Consider the following 18696-nt stretch of genomic DNA (forward strand, 5'->3'; position numbering starts at 1 on the left):
TCCTAGTCAATGTTGCTAATTATTCTTATTTTACAACGTAATCATCATTCTCAATAAATATAACTGAGGGTAATATAGGAAATATACCTCAATTATATGAAAACAAAATTAGCAAATAAATTAAGTTACTAATTTTAGTCCATGTAAAAGTAGTTAACTTGTCTTATAATTGAGTATAGAGTAGTATATCAAATGGGCACTCTTTGTTTACTATTTGTAGCAAACACAAGCTAAAAATAGGTACAAATTCGCTATAATTTTGCTTTTATGTATATGTGTCCGTCCAACAGCCAAATAGAGCTTCCTCTGAATGTTTACTCTCCTCAAGCTTTTCTTCTTTACAACAGTGTTAGTTAGAATTATATGATAAAATGTACCCATTAGACAAAATCTTTAAGTGAATTTGATGATCACAGACTATTAAGTGATGCAAGTAAATTTTATTATTTGTCTAACAGGTTTTAAGTCTTGGAGATAAAAACACTTCAAAACGACAAGTTTTAGTTATCAAGTGTAATCAAAGAAGTAGACGACTACATGAGCTTGTTTACTGTTTGCTACATATTATTTGTTGTTTAAATGTTAAATACATTTTGTTAAAACTAAATTAAATATCTAATATGAGAATAAGATAAAATCAAGTATCTTTGTATTAATTCTTTCAATGCCTTAAAATAATTTAGGAAAAAAACAATTTTGTATGATTATGTTTAATTTATTGTTAATGTCACATTTGCATGATCTGTTTGAAAAAATTTCTTTAGCAAATATATTTCTAAACGTTGGAGAAGAGGAATATCAAATGTTTCTTCATCAAGTGTTCTCTAATGTGAAGATGGAAGATCATGTTTAAAAGCTTTATGAGAGATCAATTTATGCGTAGAATCAATGGTCATATTCTCAAAGGGTATAAATAGAAAAACAAGTTGAGCTTGAAGACAAAAGCAACTAGAACAACAATTTGTTACACTGTTTCATATTTTGTATATTTTTAGTGTCTTTTGGAATTTAGGGTAACTTTGTAATACTTCATTTGGCAAAGTTTTTCTCGTGTGAGCTAAAATTGTACTTGCTATGAGAGTATTCTTTTCTCAATTTTCTTCAGAGTTTTTAATTGCAGGGAGATATTAAGAAGTGTTTACCTAGAGAGCTCTTAAGTTGAAGGTTTAAGAGAGAACTCGACGTCATTTGTGAGTGTGAATCTTTGTATGCTTGTTACTAGACATCTAGGTCTATGTAACAAACACATTAGAAAATGTGAAGGGCAAGGAAAAGTTTATTGAGTCTCACGTGTCAGAGGGAGGTGTATGTAGGAGTACACGTGCAAGAAAGGAAAATGCTAAATAACGTGATTTCATAGTGGAAGGATAACGAATTTGGTATGGAAAATTCTCTCTCTCTGATTATTCTCTCTGGAGCCTTCCTTCCCTCTTTGTACCTTTCTCAATGCCACAATTAACTTTTCCTAATCTCATGGCTACCCTGTAATTGCAAGAATGGATGCTGGAGCAATCCATATATGCTCAACCCCTGCAATTTGAACATTGTTATTTCACTTTGAATATTGTTTCCTTTTTCCAGAATGTATTGGCATTGAACTTTTTACCAATAAATCAGAGCCATTACATATCGTTGATTTTTATCATTGTTTTATTGGTGAACTCTGTTTCTGGTTTTTTAGCACTGTTACATTAGTGCTTTCATTGACTTCCATGGCGAAGAACACCGAATGAAAGAGATGTAGACCAAGATTCGCAATCACGCTAAAGACATTCGTCGTTTGAACATGATGCTTGACAATCTCTAAAAAACAATGGACGTTAGAGATCAGGCGCAAGAAAAATCTATGGAAGAGATTAAAGTGGTTCTACAACAATTATTGTTGAATTCTTCGAACACACATGGAAGTTCTTCGCACTCAAGTTCACCAGTCCAAGCGTCTCCATTAATGATGGTTGCTGCAAGCAAAGATATTTCTCTAGGTTTTCCCCATTACGATGGTTCTTCATCCGTTTTGGATTGGATTTTCAAAGCTGATAAATTCTTTAATTATCAACATACACCTGATGGGGAGCGCATTTAAATAGCCTCTATGCATTTCAAAAAAGAGGTAGTGTCGTGGTTCCAAATGCTGCAGAAGATGAATGCCATGCAAACGTGGCCAGCTCTCACTTGTGCCTTAGAATCCCAATTTGGTCCTTCTCCCTTTGATTGCCCTATGGCTGAACTGTTTAAGCTGCAACAGAATGGGTCAGTTTCTGATTACCACTTAAAATTTATGTCATTAGCAAATCGTTCTGCAAGCCTCTCCGATGAAGCTATATTGAACTGTTTTCTTAGTGGTTTAAATGTTGATATTAAGAGAGATGTCATGGCTTTATCTCCTCCCAATTTACTCAGAGAAGTGGCTTTAGCCAGGTTGTATAAAGAAAAATATTTGCCACCTTCAAAAGCTCCTATTTCGTATTCAAGCAAATATCCTCCATTTTCTCTTAGTAGTTCCTCAAATACTGCAGCAGTCAAAATAATTCCGAAAGTCATAGTACCTATGGCAAAACCCACCTTACCTCCATTATTGCCCAACCCCCCAGGACCATCGTACAAAAGTGCCAATGTGAGACACATAAGTCCAATTGAAATGCAATTTCGTGGAGAAAAAGGTTTATGTTATTTCTGTGATGAGAAGTTCTCTTTCAGCCACAAATGCCCCAACTGACAATTATATATATTGCAATTGAGTGAAGAGGATTTTGATTCGGTGGGAAATATTGATGCCCAGGGTACAAACACTGAATTAGTAAAGAGCGAGGATCATCATTTGTCTCTTAATGCTTTGAAAGGAGGCTTAGGAGTGGGTACTATTAAATTTATAGCACATGTGGGCACACTACCAATTACAGTGTTGATTGATGGCGGTAGTTTTGACAATTTCTTACAACCTCGAGTTGCCAAATGTTTGAAACTTCGAATTGAGCCAACACCCATGTTCAAGGTGATGGTCGGAAATGGTCATTATATGGAATCAGAAGGGTTAATACAAAATTTCACCCTCTAGACACAAGGGCATGTTTTTATGTTACCAGTCTTTTTACTTCCCATTTCAGGTGTTGATCTCTTCCTTGGTGCAAATTGGCTTAAAACAATGGGCCCTCATCTTGCAGATTATGAGTCACTCTAAATTAAATTCTTACATGAAGGGAAATATATCACGTTACAAGGTGATAGAGATATGGTGGCAAATTTGACTCAACTGCATCACATCCGACACATGGTACATACTAATGCTATTGCTGAAATTTATAGCATGCAAGTGATACATGAGGATATGGAATTAGTGTCTCTGTTACCACTGATAGAGGATATGAAGCCCGAATTGGCTCTTTTATTACACACATATAGGTCGATTTTTTCTCTTCCTAGTGGATTACCACCACCTCGTTCCCATGTTCATTCCATTCCTCTACTAGAAGGTTCTAATCCTGTGAAAGTGAAGCCTTATAGATACCCTCATAGTCAAAAAGAGGAAATTGAAAAATTGGTGCACGACATGCTTTTGGAGGGTCTAATTCAACCAAGTTCTAGTCTATTTTCTTCTCCAATTATTTTGGTTAAAAAGAAAGATGGCACCTGGCGTGTATGTAATGATTATAGGGCTCTCACTGCCATCACTATCAAGGATAACTTTCCTATTCCTACAGTCGATGAACTCATTGATGAACTGTATGGAGCTTGCTATTTTTCGAAATTGGATCTACGCTCGAGCTATTACCAAATTTTGCTAAATCCGGATGATTGTTACAAAACGACTTTTCGAACTCATCAAGGGCTATACGAATGGTTGGTCATGCCCTTTAGTTTATCCAATGCGCCTATAACTTTCCAAGGCTTAATGAATCAAATTTTCAATGGCATATTAAGGAGGTTTGTCCTAGTGTTTTTTGATGATATATTAGGGTATAACACTAATTGGAAGGATCACCTTTACCATCTTGAGGTCGTGCTCAAGATTCTTCAACAAAACCAGCTCTTTGCCAAATTTTCCAAATGTACATTTGGCATACAATAGATTGGTTATTTGGGTCACACTTTATCAAGAGATGGAGTGGCAATGGACATGGACAAGCTGACACGATCATTAATTTGCTGAAGCCAAAAACCTTGAAACAACTACGTGGCTTTTTGGGCCTTACAAGATATTACCAAAATTTTGTAAAGGGTTATGCTCAGATAGCTTCCCCTCTTATAGATCTCCTAAAGAAAGACTCTTTTAAATGGTCTTCAACAGCAGATCAAGCATTTGAGGCATTGAAAATAGCTCTTACCACAACACCAGTGTTAGCAATTCCAAATTTTGCTACACCTTTTGTTATTGAAACCGATGCTTCAAGGTCTGGTATTGGTGCTGTCTTAAGTCAAAATAAGCACCCCATTGCTTATTTTTCTAAGAAGCTATCTCCAAGAATGCAGAAGCAATCTGTCTATACTAGAGAATTTTATGCAATTATGGAGGCCTTGTCCAAATTCAGGCTTTACTTGTTAGGCCATCAGTTTGTGATTAAAACGAACCAAAAAAGGTTGAAAGAACTTTGAGAACAAACACTTCAAACCCCTGAGCAACAACAATGGTTACCTAAATTCTTAGGGTATGACTTCAAAATTCAATATTCTCTTGGAAAGGAAAACATCCCTATTGATGCCTTGTCCCAGAGTTTAGCAATGGCTTGGTCTGCACCTTCACATACTTGGTTTCAATCAGTAGCGACTGCTACAACAACTGATGCAACATTGAGCAAAATTTATCAAGATTGTATTGAGAATGTAGGGAAAAGTGGGGAGTATGCTGTCCAACAAGATATGATTACTTGGAAAGGGAGAATTATGTTACCAAGGGATGAGAAATTACTCCAAATGATCCTGATAGAATTTCATACTTCAAAAGTGGCAGGCCATGCTTGAATTACAAGAACCTTGAAGAGAATTAGTGCTCAATTGCATTGGCTCAAAATGAAAGAGGATATCTGAAAATTTATTCAAGAATGTGTCATTTGCCAACAAGCTAAAGTATCACAATATTTACCTGCTAGTCTTCTGCAGCCACTGCCAATTTTGAACCTTATTTGGGAGGATATTGCAATGGACTTCATCACTTGCTTACCTCTCTCTCTCATGGATATTCTAATATCATGATGGTGATAGACATGTTATCTAAATTTGCCCACTTTATCCCCTTAAAATATGGATTTAACAGTCAAATTATGGTAGCAGCTTTTATACAAAATATTGTTAAGTTGTATGGCTTTCCCAAAACCATAATCTCTGATAGAGATAGAGTCTTTATCAACAACTTTTGGAAACAATTGTTTAAGTCGCAGGGCACTACTTTGGCTATGACTTCGGCTTATCATCCCCAATCTGACAGTCGAACCGAAAATTTAAACAAAACTCTGGAAATTTACTTGAGGTGTTTTATTTTTGACCATCCTAAAGATTGGTCTGATATGTTACCATGGGCCCAATATTGGTATCATTCAGCTTTTCATCACATCATTTCAATGTCTCCTTACCAAGCAGTCTATGGTAAGTTACCTCTTCTCTAATCAGGTACGAGTATAATGAGAAGGATCCTCTAGACTTACAGCAGTCCCTCAGGGGCCGTGATGCTTTGTTAACAAAGCTAAAAATAAAATTAAATCAAGATCAGAACTATATGAAGCTACAACCAGATAAGAAACGTAGGGATATACATTTGGAGGTGGGTGATTTAGCCTTGGTTAAGTTACAACCTTACAGGCAAAGTTTTGTTGCTTTGAGGAAAAACCAAAAATTGAGTCTCAGATATTTTGGCCCTTTTGTGGTGTTGGAAAAGATTGGGAAAGTTGCTTACAGATTGTTATTGCCAGAATCTGCAGAGATATATCCAATATTTCACATCTCCCTGTTGAAGAAGTTTTAAGGGGCTATTAATCAACCATACCTCCCCTTGCCATTCACGACAAATGAATATGGTCCTGTGATGCTGCCATATCGGATTTTGGATAATCGTGTCATTAAAAGAAACAACAAAACCAGTTTGGAAGTGCTGGTTCAATGGGATTCATTGCGTGATGATGATAACACTTGGGAAGAGATTGAAGAGTTCAAGAAGGTCTATCCTCAGTTCAACCTTGAGGACAAGGTTACTGTCAAAGGGGGGAGTAATGTAACAAACGCATTAGAAAATGTCAAAGGCAAGAAAAAGTTTGTTGAGTCTACAAACCACATGTCAGAGGGAGGTGTACGTATGAGCACACGTGCGAGAAAGGAAAATGCTAAATGGCGTGATTTCATAGTGGAAGGATAACGAATTTGGTATGGAAAATTCTCTCTCCCTGATCATTCTCTCTGCAGCTCTCCTTCCCTATTTGTACCTTTCTCAATGCCACAATTAACTTTCCCTAATCTCATGGCTGTCCTGTAATTACAAGAATGGATGTTGGAGCAATCCCTATATGCTCAACCCTTGGAATTTGAACATTGTTATTTCACTTTGAATACTGTTTCCTTTTTCTAGAATGTATTGGCATTGAACTTTTTACCAATAAATTAGAGCCATTACAGATCGTTGATTTTTATCATTGTTTTATTGGTGAACTCTGTTTCTGGTTTTTTTAGCACTGTTACAGTCTATAAGTGGTATTAAAGCCAAGTTTTGGGAGAACTCCTAAAAAAATCAGAAAATCAAGTTTTATACACCAGATGTAAAAGTGGACGTAACTCGTGAGTTTGGGTGAAACAATATCAATCTTTGTATGCTTGTTCTTTTTATTAAACATCTATTCTAACGTTGCGCAAAAAATGTTTATAAACTCTATTCAACCCCTTTGTGGAGTCCAGTTGTTCTATCAAAGAGTAGCTTCAACAATTCCCCATTCAACCCCTAAAATATTACCTTAAAAGAAACACGAGTTTGAAGAAATAAATGAAGTATTAATCAATTTATTTTTCACTTAAGAGTAAGAATAAAAAATCAATAAGAACTAATTTGAAACTAGATAACTTTCAAATGAAAGAATATATATAAAAAACTTAAAGTATTAAAAGGAAATATAACAAATATTAAGGCAAGTTTTAGAAGAAGACACTCAAAAGGAACCTAGTAAATAGGTCTAGATTATGAGTCCTAAATCAAAATTAAGATAAAAATTGTTTCAAATAAAATGATATTACCCCACTACAACTTCGATAAGGAATTAAAAGAATTTTACACTCAAAGATGCTCATTATACAATTCAAGTCATAGTTTCAACTAATATAGAAACCAAAAGCATAAAAGAATGTTACTATGGTGTGAATTGCTCTAGTTTGTTCTCTTTTATGAATACATGTTTCGATCAATGCTTTTTTCTTTTGTTTTTTAGATTTCACTTTCTTTTTTCAAATGAGTAAGTCATGACCTATGTGATTCTTAAGTCCATTTGAAGAGCAATTCAACAATTAGATTCGAATTTAACTCTAACATTCACTAGTAACAAGTATAACATGTTCCAATCAAATATTGAATTGAAAACTAAAAGGAAATGGCCTAAGTATAATTTGACCTACAATATACAAGGAAAGTTATTTTTGATAGTTGCTAGTGATTTATAGTAAACGAATAACTCAACCTATAAGAAATTTTAGGCTTTGTACGTATAGGCCTGAGATCGTCCCTACAACTTAAGGGTAGAGGACATCTCAACATATATGAAAGGATAGACACATGTGCCACTACTGCAGTGTAGATCCATCTAGTCAAAAGGACATGTTGCTGAGTGATTAAGGATAAGTAGACATGTTAAGCAAAACACTAAAATGAACTAATCCTGCATAATCCAAGCCCAATAATCTAGGCCCATCCAGGTAGTATAAATAACACTATTCACAAGATAAGAATTTGGTCACATTTTTATTACAATCACTCATATTTACTATAATAGCTAACTTGAGTGTTAGAATGTCTTTGCAGGCGCACCCCGTTGTCGAGAACTCTACACTCTCATCAGAAGAAGACATCTCGACAAGAAGAACTGAAAAGGTCTGGTGACTTGAAGGAAAGATTGAAGAGTGGATCCAAGTGTGGACCTAGGACATCTCGGCCTTAGTAAAAGATTTATCCTTTAGGGTACATTTTATCCTTGTACGAACATTGGTGTCTCTACATTAACAATGTTTTTATGTAAAACTTAGACCCCAATGCTAAGTTTTTACCCTTTCGTAGGCACTATTTCTATGTAACATGGTCTCCACGTAAAACTAAGGCCCTAAGGCCAAGTTTTTACCCTCTTATAGATATCATCTTTACGTAAGCATGGCCTCCACCTAAAATTAAGGCCTCAAGTCCAAGTCTTTACTCTCTCATAAACATGTCTCTGCAAAAACATTGTCTCCACGTAAAACTAAGGGCCTAAGGCCAAATTTTTACTCTCTCATATCTTTGGGGTGGTGATAATCCCTTCTAGTTGTCCCTACTTATTTTTGATGGAGATAGACATAAGTTTCTCTTTTTCTGGACTCGCCATCCTCTTCATTATGACGATTGCCTGAGGACAATGATGATTGCAGAGGATTGCAAAATTCTTAGTCTTCTAGACGCTCTTCCTTGACACCTCCGCATTGTAAAATCTGGACAAATCCAAAGGCTTTATGAGAACACATCTTGATTCTCAAGGAAACATCACATCACTTTGGGCCAGGCCCAACCAAACTGCAAGCCTTTTCACCATTTTTCAGCCTTATCATCCTTTTCATGTCTTCAAGGCTTGGGGGCTACTGTGTAGACATGATCTAGAAACCTATATCCAAGACAAAGGAATTTTTCTTGCTTAAAAACACCTAAACTATATTAAGACTCTCGACTAAGATTGTCTTGACTCCCGGAGGCTATTGTACATATAGGGCTGAGATCGTCCTTACAACTTAAGGGTAAATTACATCTTGACATAAATGAAAGGGTAAACACATGTGCCACTAATATAAGACTTGGGAAAAATAATTATTATTACAAGAATGGTAATTAGCATGAGGTGTATTATTTAAATTAATAAATAAATAATTCAATAGAAGTGATGTGTAACACAGTTGATTAGAGCTTTATCATGGGTTGATGGTCAAGGGTTTGATTCTTGACATGTGCATTTGGTGTGTTTATTTTTAAATATTGTTTTATATATTTGTTTTGGAGGTGTTCAGTGTGCCTTGGTGTAATTTGTGCTTTTATAAATTATTCATAATATAATTGACATGCTTATAATTTTATTTTCTCGAATGCATTAAATGGGTGGATGTTATTGTATGTTGTTATGCGTATGGTTGATAAGAAAAGTGGAACAATTGGTATGGTTCAGAGTGTTGGGTTGGAACTTAGAGGTGGTGAGTTCGAAGCCAAATCCACAGGTTATAGAAAAATCTATTAGTCACTTGTGGAACTTGCTGGTTTGTATTCTATATATTTTGGAGTCAAATCCACAAGTTGTGGAAGTATCCACAAGTCACTTGTGGAACTTGCTAGTTCACATTTTGTTTTCTAGAGCTAAAACCATAGGTTGTGGAAAAATGCACTGGTCATTTGGCGTATCTCGTCGACACTCTTGAGGTGAATAATGGGAAGTTGTATACTTCATCGGGGCTCACTATGAGAATAATGGGAAGTGACATCTTTGCTTAGTTGTGTACGAGAATAGGTTGAGTAGTTGGTTATTGTGAGAATGCCATACCTTTGATATTACTCATTGTAGTATTTGAGGATTGCATGCTTGGATGTGAGAACATATGGGTTGTTAACCTAATCAAGTTTATGCATGTGTTATGATAATGCAAGGTGAGTTATAAGTGGGTATCATATTGTTGTAAGATGTTTTGATTGATTAGCTCACCCTTGCTTTTGTGTGTTGTTTGTATTTGTGCGATGATCATATAGCATATGTGTTATACGCGAGAAAATGTGGATGTAGATGCTAGTGGAGAAGCATAACTGTGAGGAGCTTGTGGAAAAGCTTTCTGTGAGTTTTTATGAAATGCATTTGGAAAGGTTTACTTTTGAATAAGGCAATTGTAGTAGTTTGATTAGAATTTGAACTTGAAATGACTTGTAATGAGTTTTGGTTTTGACGACTTAAACCAATTTGGTTTATTTTATTAATGACTTATTTTGAATAATAAAGTTTTGTTCAGATGCCATCTTTGGCAAGTGGTTTTTGATAAATGTTGTGAAGTTTCCTAGTTAATAAGTGATATCAGAGTTTTACATTTTGAATTTTTGGCAATTATAAAATTATACGTGCAATCTCAAAAAGGGTGTTACAACTGTTGTAGTATGGATCCACCTAGGCAAAAGGACATGTTGTCGAGTGATTAAGGGTAAGTAGACATGTTAAGCAAAATATTAAAATGACCTAATCCTGAATAATACAAGCCCAATAATCTAGGCACATCCATGTAGTATAAATAACATTGTTCACAAGGTAAGAATCTGGTCTTATTTTTATTACAACCACTCATATTTACTACAATAACTAACTTGAGCATTGAAGTGTCTTTGCAGATACACCCTACCATCGAAGACTCTACACTCTCATCAGAAGAGGACGTCTTGAAAAGAAGAAGTGAAGAGGTTTGGTGACTCGAAGAAAAGATTGAAGAGTGGATCCAAATGTGGACCTACAACATCTCAATCTCAGTAAAAGATTTGTCCCTAAGGGTACATTTTGTCACTGTATGAACAAGCTTAGATTTCGGTTTTCATAATTTTGGCTTAGAAAAAATGTACTAAAATTTTAGGATTATTTCTAATGAAATGATGAACATATGGATGGACTAAACAAAACTCTAAACAAACTTAGAAGATTCCAAAAAATAAATCTAAGTAGAACAAGTAGAGAACCAAAGCATATAAAGGCAAAAGAACTACAAAAACATGTTATAAAGTTTCCCAAAAGACATGTAATTCACTCAAGAAAATTGGAATTAGAAAATGAATCCATTAAGAACAATCAATTACCTTTCCGATTGTGTGATCTGAAAGATATTTTTTCATTTACATTTCGGTTTGGATGTTTTGAAAGTATTTCCAAGTTTAAAAATATTTTCTAAAATATTCAATCCGAAATATTTATTTAGATGGGGAAATGCCTTCTAAAACATCATATTTGAAATATATTTATAAATTTTAGATTATATAATTCGAAAATGAATTGGATCTGAAAATACATTATAAAATACCTTTCAAAATGTATAAAAAATACATTTCAGATTATATGTTCTGAAAAGTATTTTCAAGTTCAAAAGTACCTTTTGAATTACATAATCCGAAATTCATTACAAAAAGGAGTTGTACGTGTAATTTTTACCTTTTTATTGTAAATTTAACGACGAGCAATTTGGGGTTTAAGAGTTTTATGGGATGCTGGAAGAAAAAGGAAAGATGCAGGAAGAAACAACTGACAATGATTTATGGGTCTAATGAGAGACTCTCTCAAAAAGGGAATCTTAGAGGTTGTTACTTCTTACAACCCATATATTTCTTTTTGCACCTCCTTAGATTGTAAAATCCTAAATTTACCCCTCAAAGAGTAAAAATCCTAACTCTACTTTCCCCTTCCCATCATTCTCCTCTCATCCGTGGTGTCTACAACTCCAATCCCTCCCCCGTCTTATTTATTTCTTGGTTAGACTTCTCATTCTTCTCTATCTTACTATCATTACCATTGTGGTGTGTTTGCATTTTAAGCATCATTTGTTATAAGAGAATTGGACTCATTACCATGATACAATGGCTCATGGATAAATTATCCTACAAGACTGAAGACTAACTTGCAAACTGTTCAACAACATATATTTCAAGAATAATTAACGTTAACCATAATCAAGGGGATAGATCCCAATTCCTACCAAAAGTGAAAGAAAACTCAATATCTTAATTTCAAAGACAGAATGCCTCCTCCCCTACAAGGGAAAATATGTATTCAAAGAAGTCTTAAACACCTTGAACTAACGTCTTCGTAGTGCGCATGGCAGCTCTGCTTTCTTCAACACTCGAGAAAACTTCTTATTTTTCAAGTTTTAAACCCTTTGGATTCATCATTTCGGAAACTATTTTTAACATTCCAGAATGGTCGGTCTAAAATATAAAAAAATAATTTGGATCAAGCGTTTCGGAAGGCACTTTTTGGATCTAGAAATACTTTCTGAAACACTTATTTTGGAAATTATTTTTACATTATGAATCCAGAAATACCTTTTAGACAATGGTTCCGAAATATAAAAAAAATTCTGGAAGACGTGTTTCGAAAGGCATTTTTGAGTTTAAAAATGCTTTCCGAAATACTTTTATCAAGAATATCTTTTTATACCTCTCCGATCGAGTTTTTCGAAATATATTTTCCGATCTGAAATATCTTTTAAAATAGAGAACTTCTTCCTATGTTTCCATATTTTCTTCGTGCACCTTTAATTAGAGTTTTTATTATTCAATTTTAAATTTGTCGCTAAAATATTAGAGTTTGTTACATAAGGTATGAATGTTAAAGTAGGAATTAGAAGAATATTGTTTGGTGTCTTTGTTTTGAATTGATCATGAAACCCAATCCAATGAAGCCTTTATCATATATTATTGTGTATCATATGTTTGATAAAAATACAAAAAAAGTTTTATTTTTATTTTTTGTGAAATTTGTTGTCTAATTGAGTTATGAATTACAAGAGTGTTTCAGAAATCTCTTGGAAAACGATACTTGAACTTTCCACTTTAAATATTTTTAGCATATGGGGTTTTCTTATGAAATATTTTTCTCTCATACCGTGTTTGATCATGATGATGATTACATTGTTTAAATCTATAAAAGGAATTCAACAATCGAGAATTAACGAGTCAGTTGCACGATTTATGTGTTCTTGTTATTGGGTTTTTCTTAAAAATGAGAATGGAGAAAATTAAAAAGTGAGCTTGAGCTCATGTTTCAATATCTTCAATAGCTAGGTGAGATGACAAATTAATTTATCTTTTTGGGTATTGTTTGAATCCATCCTTATTTTAACGGAAAATCGGATATTAACTAGATATCAGTATGAAAATAGGTAGTAGGGATGGCAACGAGGCGGGGCGGGCACGAGTTTCGCTATTCCATACACATCTCCGTAAAAAAAATTCATTCTCATTCCTATACCTAAATTCAACGAGTATCAAACTTTTGTCTCATCCCCATCCCCACAGGTAACAGGTATAATCTCATACCCATACCCATTTTCTTACTACTTCAATATTAATTTTAATTAATTTTTATATAATAATAAAAAAAGTTTGATAAGGGAAACATAATATTATCAAATATTCAATATTAAAAGGATGGTTGTTTCTTCGATATCAAATACTTTAAAATAAATTATAATTGTTTACATTTTAGATTATAATACCAAATAAAATTTCATGAAAACCAAAACAATTATTAAATTTGCAAATATTAATGAAACATAGTTGATAAAATTTAAAAATATTTTTTAAAAATAAAAAAGAAAAACAAATATTCAAATTAAAATATATTTTAAATGTTTGTTTACTTAAATCTTTTAAATTTTAATAAATCTCTTTTTTATACACTAATAAAAGTTATAATACATCATTTGATCAAAATGATACAAAGAATAAATAATAATTGTAATAAAAGTTTAAAATAAATTATAATTGTTTACATTTTAGATTATAATACCAAATAAAATTTCATTAAAATTTTGTAAGGCCCATGAAAATCCACCTTATTTTTTTTCTGCCCTAAGATTAGTGGGCCTAAGGCCGGCCCAACGCATAAAGTTCTCAGGTCTGCCCTAATTCCACACTCACCCTCACTCTTGCAGAAATCAGCAGCCGTCACCCCTTTCGCACTAGAGCTCTGCTAGGGTTTGCCCTTGTCTTGAACCAGTTCGTCCCAAGAGCTCAGCTAACGATTCCTACCCCATGTAAGTAACTCTAAACTTACTGTACTTATCTCCTAAAACTTTACTTTCGTTTTCCACCGATTAAAGTCCGAAAATAATCGTGTCCTCCGCTGTTCCGCCAGTTCTTAGGTCCATCATTCGAACTGCCGTGCTCCAAGGTCCTGCGTCGAAGTTCTGTTAAGCCGCTTTCCAGGTACGGGGAGTTAGGGTTTCAGCTAGGTTGTTTGTTTTCTGTCGTTCCTTGAGTTTGTGAGCTATTTGCATGGATTTAATCGTTGTTCTGGATGTGTGGGCTGTTTTGTATGTTTGGTTGGACGAAATGATGGATCTGTTGCAGGTGAACCAGGGCGAGAACTGTTAATCTCGCCCAGGCGAGTCGGGCTCGCCTAAGCGAGTCTGACGATCGCGATAAGTCGCCCAGGCGACTTGCTCAGCTTTTGAGCGAGCGAACCACTCGCCCAGGCGAGAGGGATCTCGCCTAAGCGAGATCCCGCAGTGGTTCCTGTTTCCTGGTTTTGAGCCCTCGCTTGAGCGGAGGGGGACTCGCCTGAGCGAGACTGCCTCGCCTGAGCGAGACCCCTCAGCCTGAGCGAGGTGCTGGGCGAGACAGCGCAGTGGCTGGCTGTTTGTTTGTCCCTAAATGATTTGTCTTGGTTGAGTATGATGGTATGATGAGTGATATATGTATATATAATGGAACATGAAGTATGTTTGGCATGATTCATGAAATGATTATGACGGGTTGGGTATGATATTGGCATGTGAAATGAATGAGTGGTGTGGAACCAAAGGAACACGTGATTAATATGAGATGAGGCCCTAGATTCATGGGGTGGTGATGATCAGAGGTAGGGATTCGAAATATGATGCGTATGAGGAATTAATCTCAAGGGGTCGGTATGGAAATGTAAATATGGTGTTAATATTCCCTTATTGCTGAATTATGACTGTTAGTCCGTGTCAGCGTGTAAATTCCTTGGGGTCTCTAGGTGAGACCTCTGGGGTCGCGCTTCAGTGGTCGGGACGTAATTCCATGGCCCCTGTTAGTGGGTGCCCATGGTGGTGCCCCATCTGTATAACCAGGTAAGGATTCAAGGTAAGGACTGCATCCTGACGCTCTAAGGGGCCAATTAGTCTCACTTAGAGCAGACTGACTCCTGTGGTGAGAGTAGCAGGAGGCCTGAAATTCATTAAGGGCTAACCTTGTGGTGAGGGAGATTTGATTTCATCGTAACACTTGTAACACATAGCTCGGAGATGAGCAGCTCAGAGTTGAGCAGGGATATTCACCACAAGTGCAAGCATCCGCTGAATCCGACCAAGTTATACGTATCCGGATGAGTCGAGTCGAGTCGTAGTGTATTGAATGAAGAGTCATAACATGTTTGGTTGCTATGTGGATATGAGATGAGGAAAATATATTTGACTGCATGATGAATATGTTGTTGGCTCTAGCTTACCCGTTTTGTTGCATGGTTGTGATGTATGTGGCTGTTCTCTCTTGCGATGATCATCAACTTGGTTGATGGGAGCAGATGGGCGAGGTTCTCATGGGCAACAAGGGAATGGCGACTCCGCTACTTAGCCATCTGGGCTGGATCTCACGCTTCTTTCTTTCGCGTTTTCTTTAGGGCTATGGCCCCTGTATTCGTGGTTTTTAGATTGTAATTTTTTTTAGTTAAACAGCTATCCTACATTTGTTTGCATCGTGGTGTGCCTAGTTTTGTAGGGGTGATGTTGAGAACCCCAAGACTGCGTTGTTATGCTATCTTATGTGTGGCGTTTCCTTTAATTGCGTTTATAAATTAAATGGGACGTTACATTTATGGTATCAGAGCGGTCATTCCTTAGGTCTGTGGACTTGGGTTGTCCGCTTAGCTTTCTCTGTGTGTCTCTAAGTGTTCAGTTAAAATTCTTGCCTTTATCAAGTCTAACCAAGTGATTTTCTATGTGCCAGTGGACTATGGCACCTCCTCGTCGAGCTTCTCAATCATCCCAGGGGGACGCACCAGATATCGCCAGGGCCATAGAGGCAATGGTAGCAGCTATGACGCAGTAGAGTGCTGCAATGATGCAGCAGCATGAGGCATCCATGCAGCGACAGGCGGCGTCGCTTGAGCAGCAGTAGGCTGTGATGCAGCAGATGGAGGCTGCGAGAGTAGTTGCTGAGGATGCTCATCGGCAGCACATGGAGGCCCTCCGCCAGTTGGAGGAGAACAGGGCGGCTGCCCCTGTGTTTGGTCCTGAACCACGACCTGCTGTTAGGGAGTGGAGTCTAGAGGATTTCCTGAAGCACCACCCGGCGAAGTTTGACGGAAAGACTAGTCCTGACGCCGCGGACCAATGGCTGAAGGACCTGGATCGCATCTACGACGCCAAGATGTGCCCCGCGGAGAACAGGCTGGCGTTCTCAGTTTATATGCTCACGGGGGAGGCGGAGCATTGGTAGAGCAGCACCAGATCCATCCTGGAGGAGAGGGATGAGCCCGTGTCATGGGAGACTTTTAGGGAGAGGTTCCTATCATAGTACTTTCCTGACAGCATCCGGTACGCCAAGGAGGTGGAATTCCTCCAGTTGACCCAGAGAGGAAAGACTGTTGCAGAGTATGCTGAGAGGTTCAAACACCTCAGCCGTTTCTACACCCTGCCACTCGATGAGGAGTGGCGATGCAGGAAGTTTGAGAACGGGCTCCGCGGTGACATCCGCTTGATGGTGACTCCTTTGTCCATCAAGGACTTTGCGGCTCTGGTAGAGAAGGCCAGGGTGATGGAGAAGATGAAGCGCGAGGTGGAAGGCCAGCGCACACAACAGCCACAGCCGCCTCAGAGGATCGGTGGACCATCTGGGTCCAAGCCCAGGCATGAGGAGCGGAGGAGACCGTATGATAGGCCCCACCATCAGTCTCAGGGGTCTAGGGGTCTTCCTCCTCAGCAGGGTCGAGTGCAATGTTACACATGTGGAGGACCCCACCCGAGGTACGCTTGCCCGCGTATGGAGGGCTACCGCAGATGCAACAACTGTGGCAAGGAGGGCCACTTTGGGAAGGATTGTCCCACCCTTGCTAGGGCAGCAACACGCCCTCCAGTTCAGACTCCTCACCAGCATCAGCGGAGAGATAGAGGCAACAGGCCTGTGGAGGACCCCACCCGAGGTACGCTTGCCCGCGTATGGAGGGCTACCGCAGATGCAACAACTGTGGCAAGGAGGGCCACTTTGGGAAGGATTGTCCCACCCTTGCTAGGGCAGCAACACGCCCTCCAGTTCAGACTCCTCACCAGCATCAGCGGAGAGATAGAGGCAACAGGCCTCAGGCGACAAGCAGAGTATATGCCATGACCGGAGCTGAGGCTGCAGGTTCAGGTAACCTTGTTATGGGTTATTGTGTGATTTATGGGATGAGATGTTGTGTACTGTATGATTCTGGAGCGACACACTCTTTTGTGTCAAATGCATGCGTGGAACAGTTGGGTTTGCCGGTGTGCGAGCTGCAGTGTGAGCTTGCGGTGTCTACTCCAGCGTCGGGTTTGGTCAAGACGTCGTCCTGGTGTGCTAGGCTTCCAGTGGAGGTAGAAGGGCGCAGGTACAGGGTGAACTTAATCTGCCTACCTCTGCAGGAGTTGGAGGTGATCTTAGGGATGGATTGGCTCTCCGCCAATCGCATCCTGATAGATTGTCGAGAGAAGAAGCTACTTTTTCCCGATGCGGAGGAGCCTGAGTTGATGTCTTCTCGGGGTGTCATGAGGGAACTACAGGACGGTGCGTAATGTTACATGGTCTTCACGCATATGGAGGTGGAGAGAGGGGAGACGACGTCTGTGATACCAGTCGTCCAGGATTTTGTGGACGTGTTCCCGGAGAAGGTACCAGGGTTGCCTCCCAGCAGAGAGGTGGAGTTCTCTATCGATCTAGTCCCAGGAACAGGCCCGGTCTCGATGGCCCCGTATCGCATGGCTCCGGCAGAGTTGGTAGAGCTCAAGAAACAGATAGAAGATCTGATGGAGAAACAGTTCATCCGACCCAGTACTTCGCCTTGGGGAGCACCAGTGTTGTTGGTAAAGAAGAAGGACGGGAGTTCCCGTCTGTGTGTAGACTACAGGCAGTTAAACAAGATGACGATCAAGAATAAGTATCCACTTCCGAGAATTGATGACTTGATGGATCAACTGCATGGGTCATCAGTGTTCTCGAAGATAGATCTGCGATCGGGTTATCATCAGATTTTGGTAAAGGCTGATGATGTACAGAAGACAGCCTTCAGGTCGAGGTATGGCCACTATGAGTATGTGGTTATGCCGTTCGGTGTGACCAACGCTCCGACAGTGTTCATGGACTACATGAACAGGATCTTCTGACCTTTCCTAGATAAGTTTGTCGTGGTCTTCATAGACGACATCCTTATTTACTCCAGGACTCAGGAGGAGCATGCAGAACACCTTAGGTTGGTGCTTGGTGTGTTGAGAGAGAAGCAGTTATATGCCAAGTTGTCCAAGTGTGAGTTCTGGATGGATGAGGTTCAGTTCTTGGGGCATGTGATATCCGCCCAGGGGATTGCTGTGGACCCAGCAAAGGTTGAAGTAGTGGTAAAGTGGGAAAGTCCTAAATCTGCCACGGAGATCAGGAGCTTTGTGGGACTAGCAGGCTACTACAGGAGGTTCATAGAGGGATTCTCCAAGATAGTGGCACCTTTGACCTTGCTTACTCGGAAGGACCAACCTTTCACTTGGACGGATAAGTGTGAGGAAAGTTTCCAG

At 38.3% G+C, this 18696-nt stretch overlaps 1 protein-coding gene and 1 pseudogene across 1 annotated transcript; both read left to right on the top strand.

Moving 5' to 3' along the window:
- The first annotated feature begins 1846 nt into the window (after positions 1-1846).
- On the top strand, positions 1847-2738 carry LOC146886232 (uncharacterized; annotated as a pseudogene).
- Positions 2739-17277: 14539 nt separating this feature from the next.
- Positions 17278-17709, top strand: LOC146886233 (uncharacterized). Its single transcript, XM_085673354.1, has 2 exons — positions 17278-17305; positions 17372-17709. Exons 1-2 carry the CDS (start codon positions 17278-17280, stop codon positions 17707-17709), a joined length of 366 nt encoding a protein of 121 aa, XP_085529480.1.
- Positions 17710-18696: the final 987 nt, after the last annotated feature.

This window comes from Vigna unguiculata, chromosome 5, assembly GCF_037176805.1.
Source record: "Vigna unguiculata cultivar grain cowpea cultivar isolate G323 ecotype 2 chromosome 5, ASM3717680v1, whole genome shotgun sequence".
Classification (NCBI taxonomy): Eukaryota; Viridiplantae; Streptophyta; class Magnoliopsida; order Fabales; family Fabaceae; genus Vigna; species Vigna unguiculata.

What these genes read in the sequence shown, in the direction of transcription:
- LOC146886233 (XM_085673354.1), top strand. Translation starts at nt 17,278, where the DNA reads ATGACCGGAGCTGAGGCTGCAGGTTCAG. An exon ending in AGCTGAGGCTGCAGGTTCAG is followed by an intron (nt 17,306 to 17,371) that starts GTAACCTTGTTA and finishes ATGATTCTGGAG; the next exon opens with CGACACACTCTTTTGTGTCA.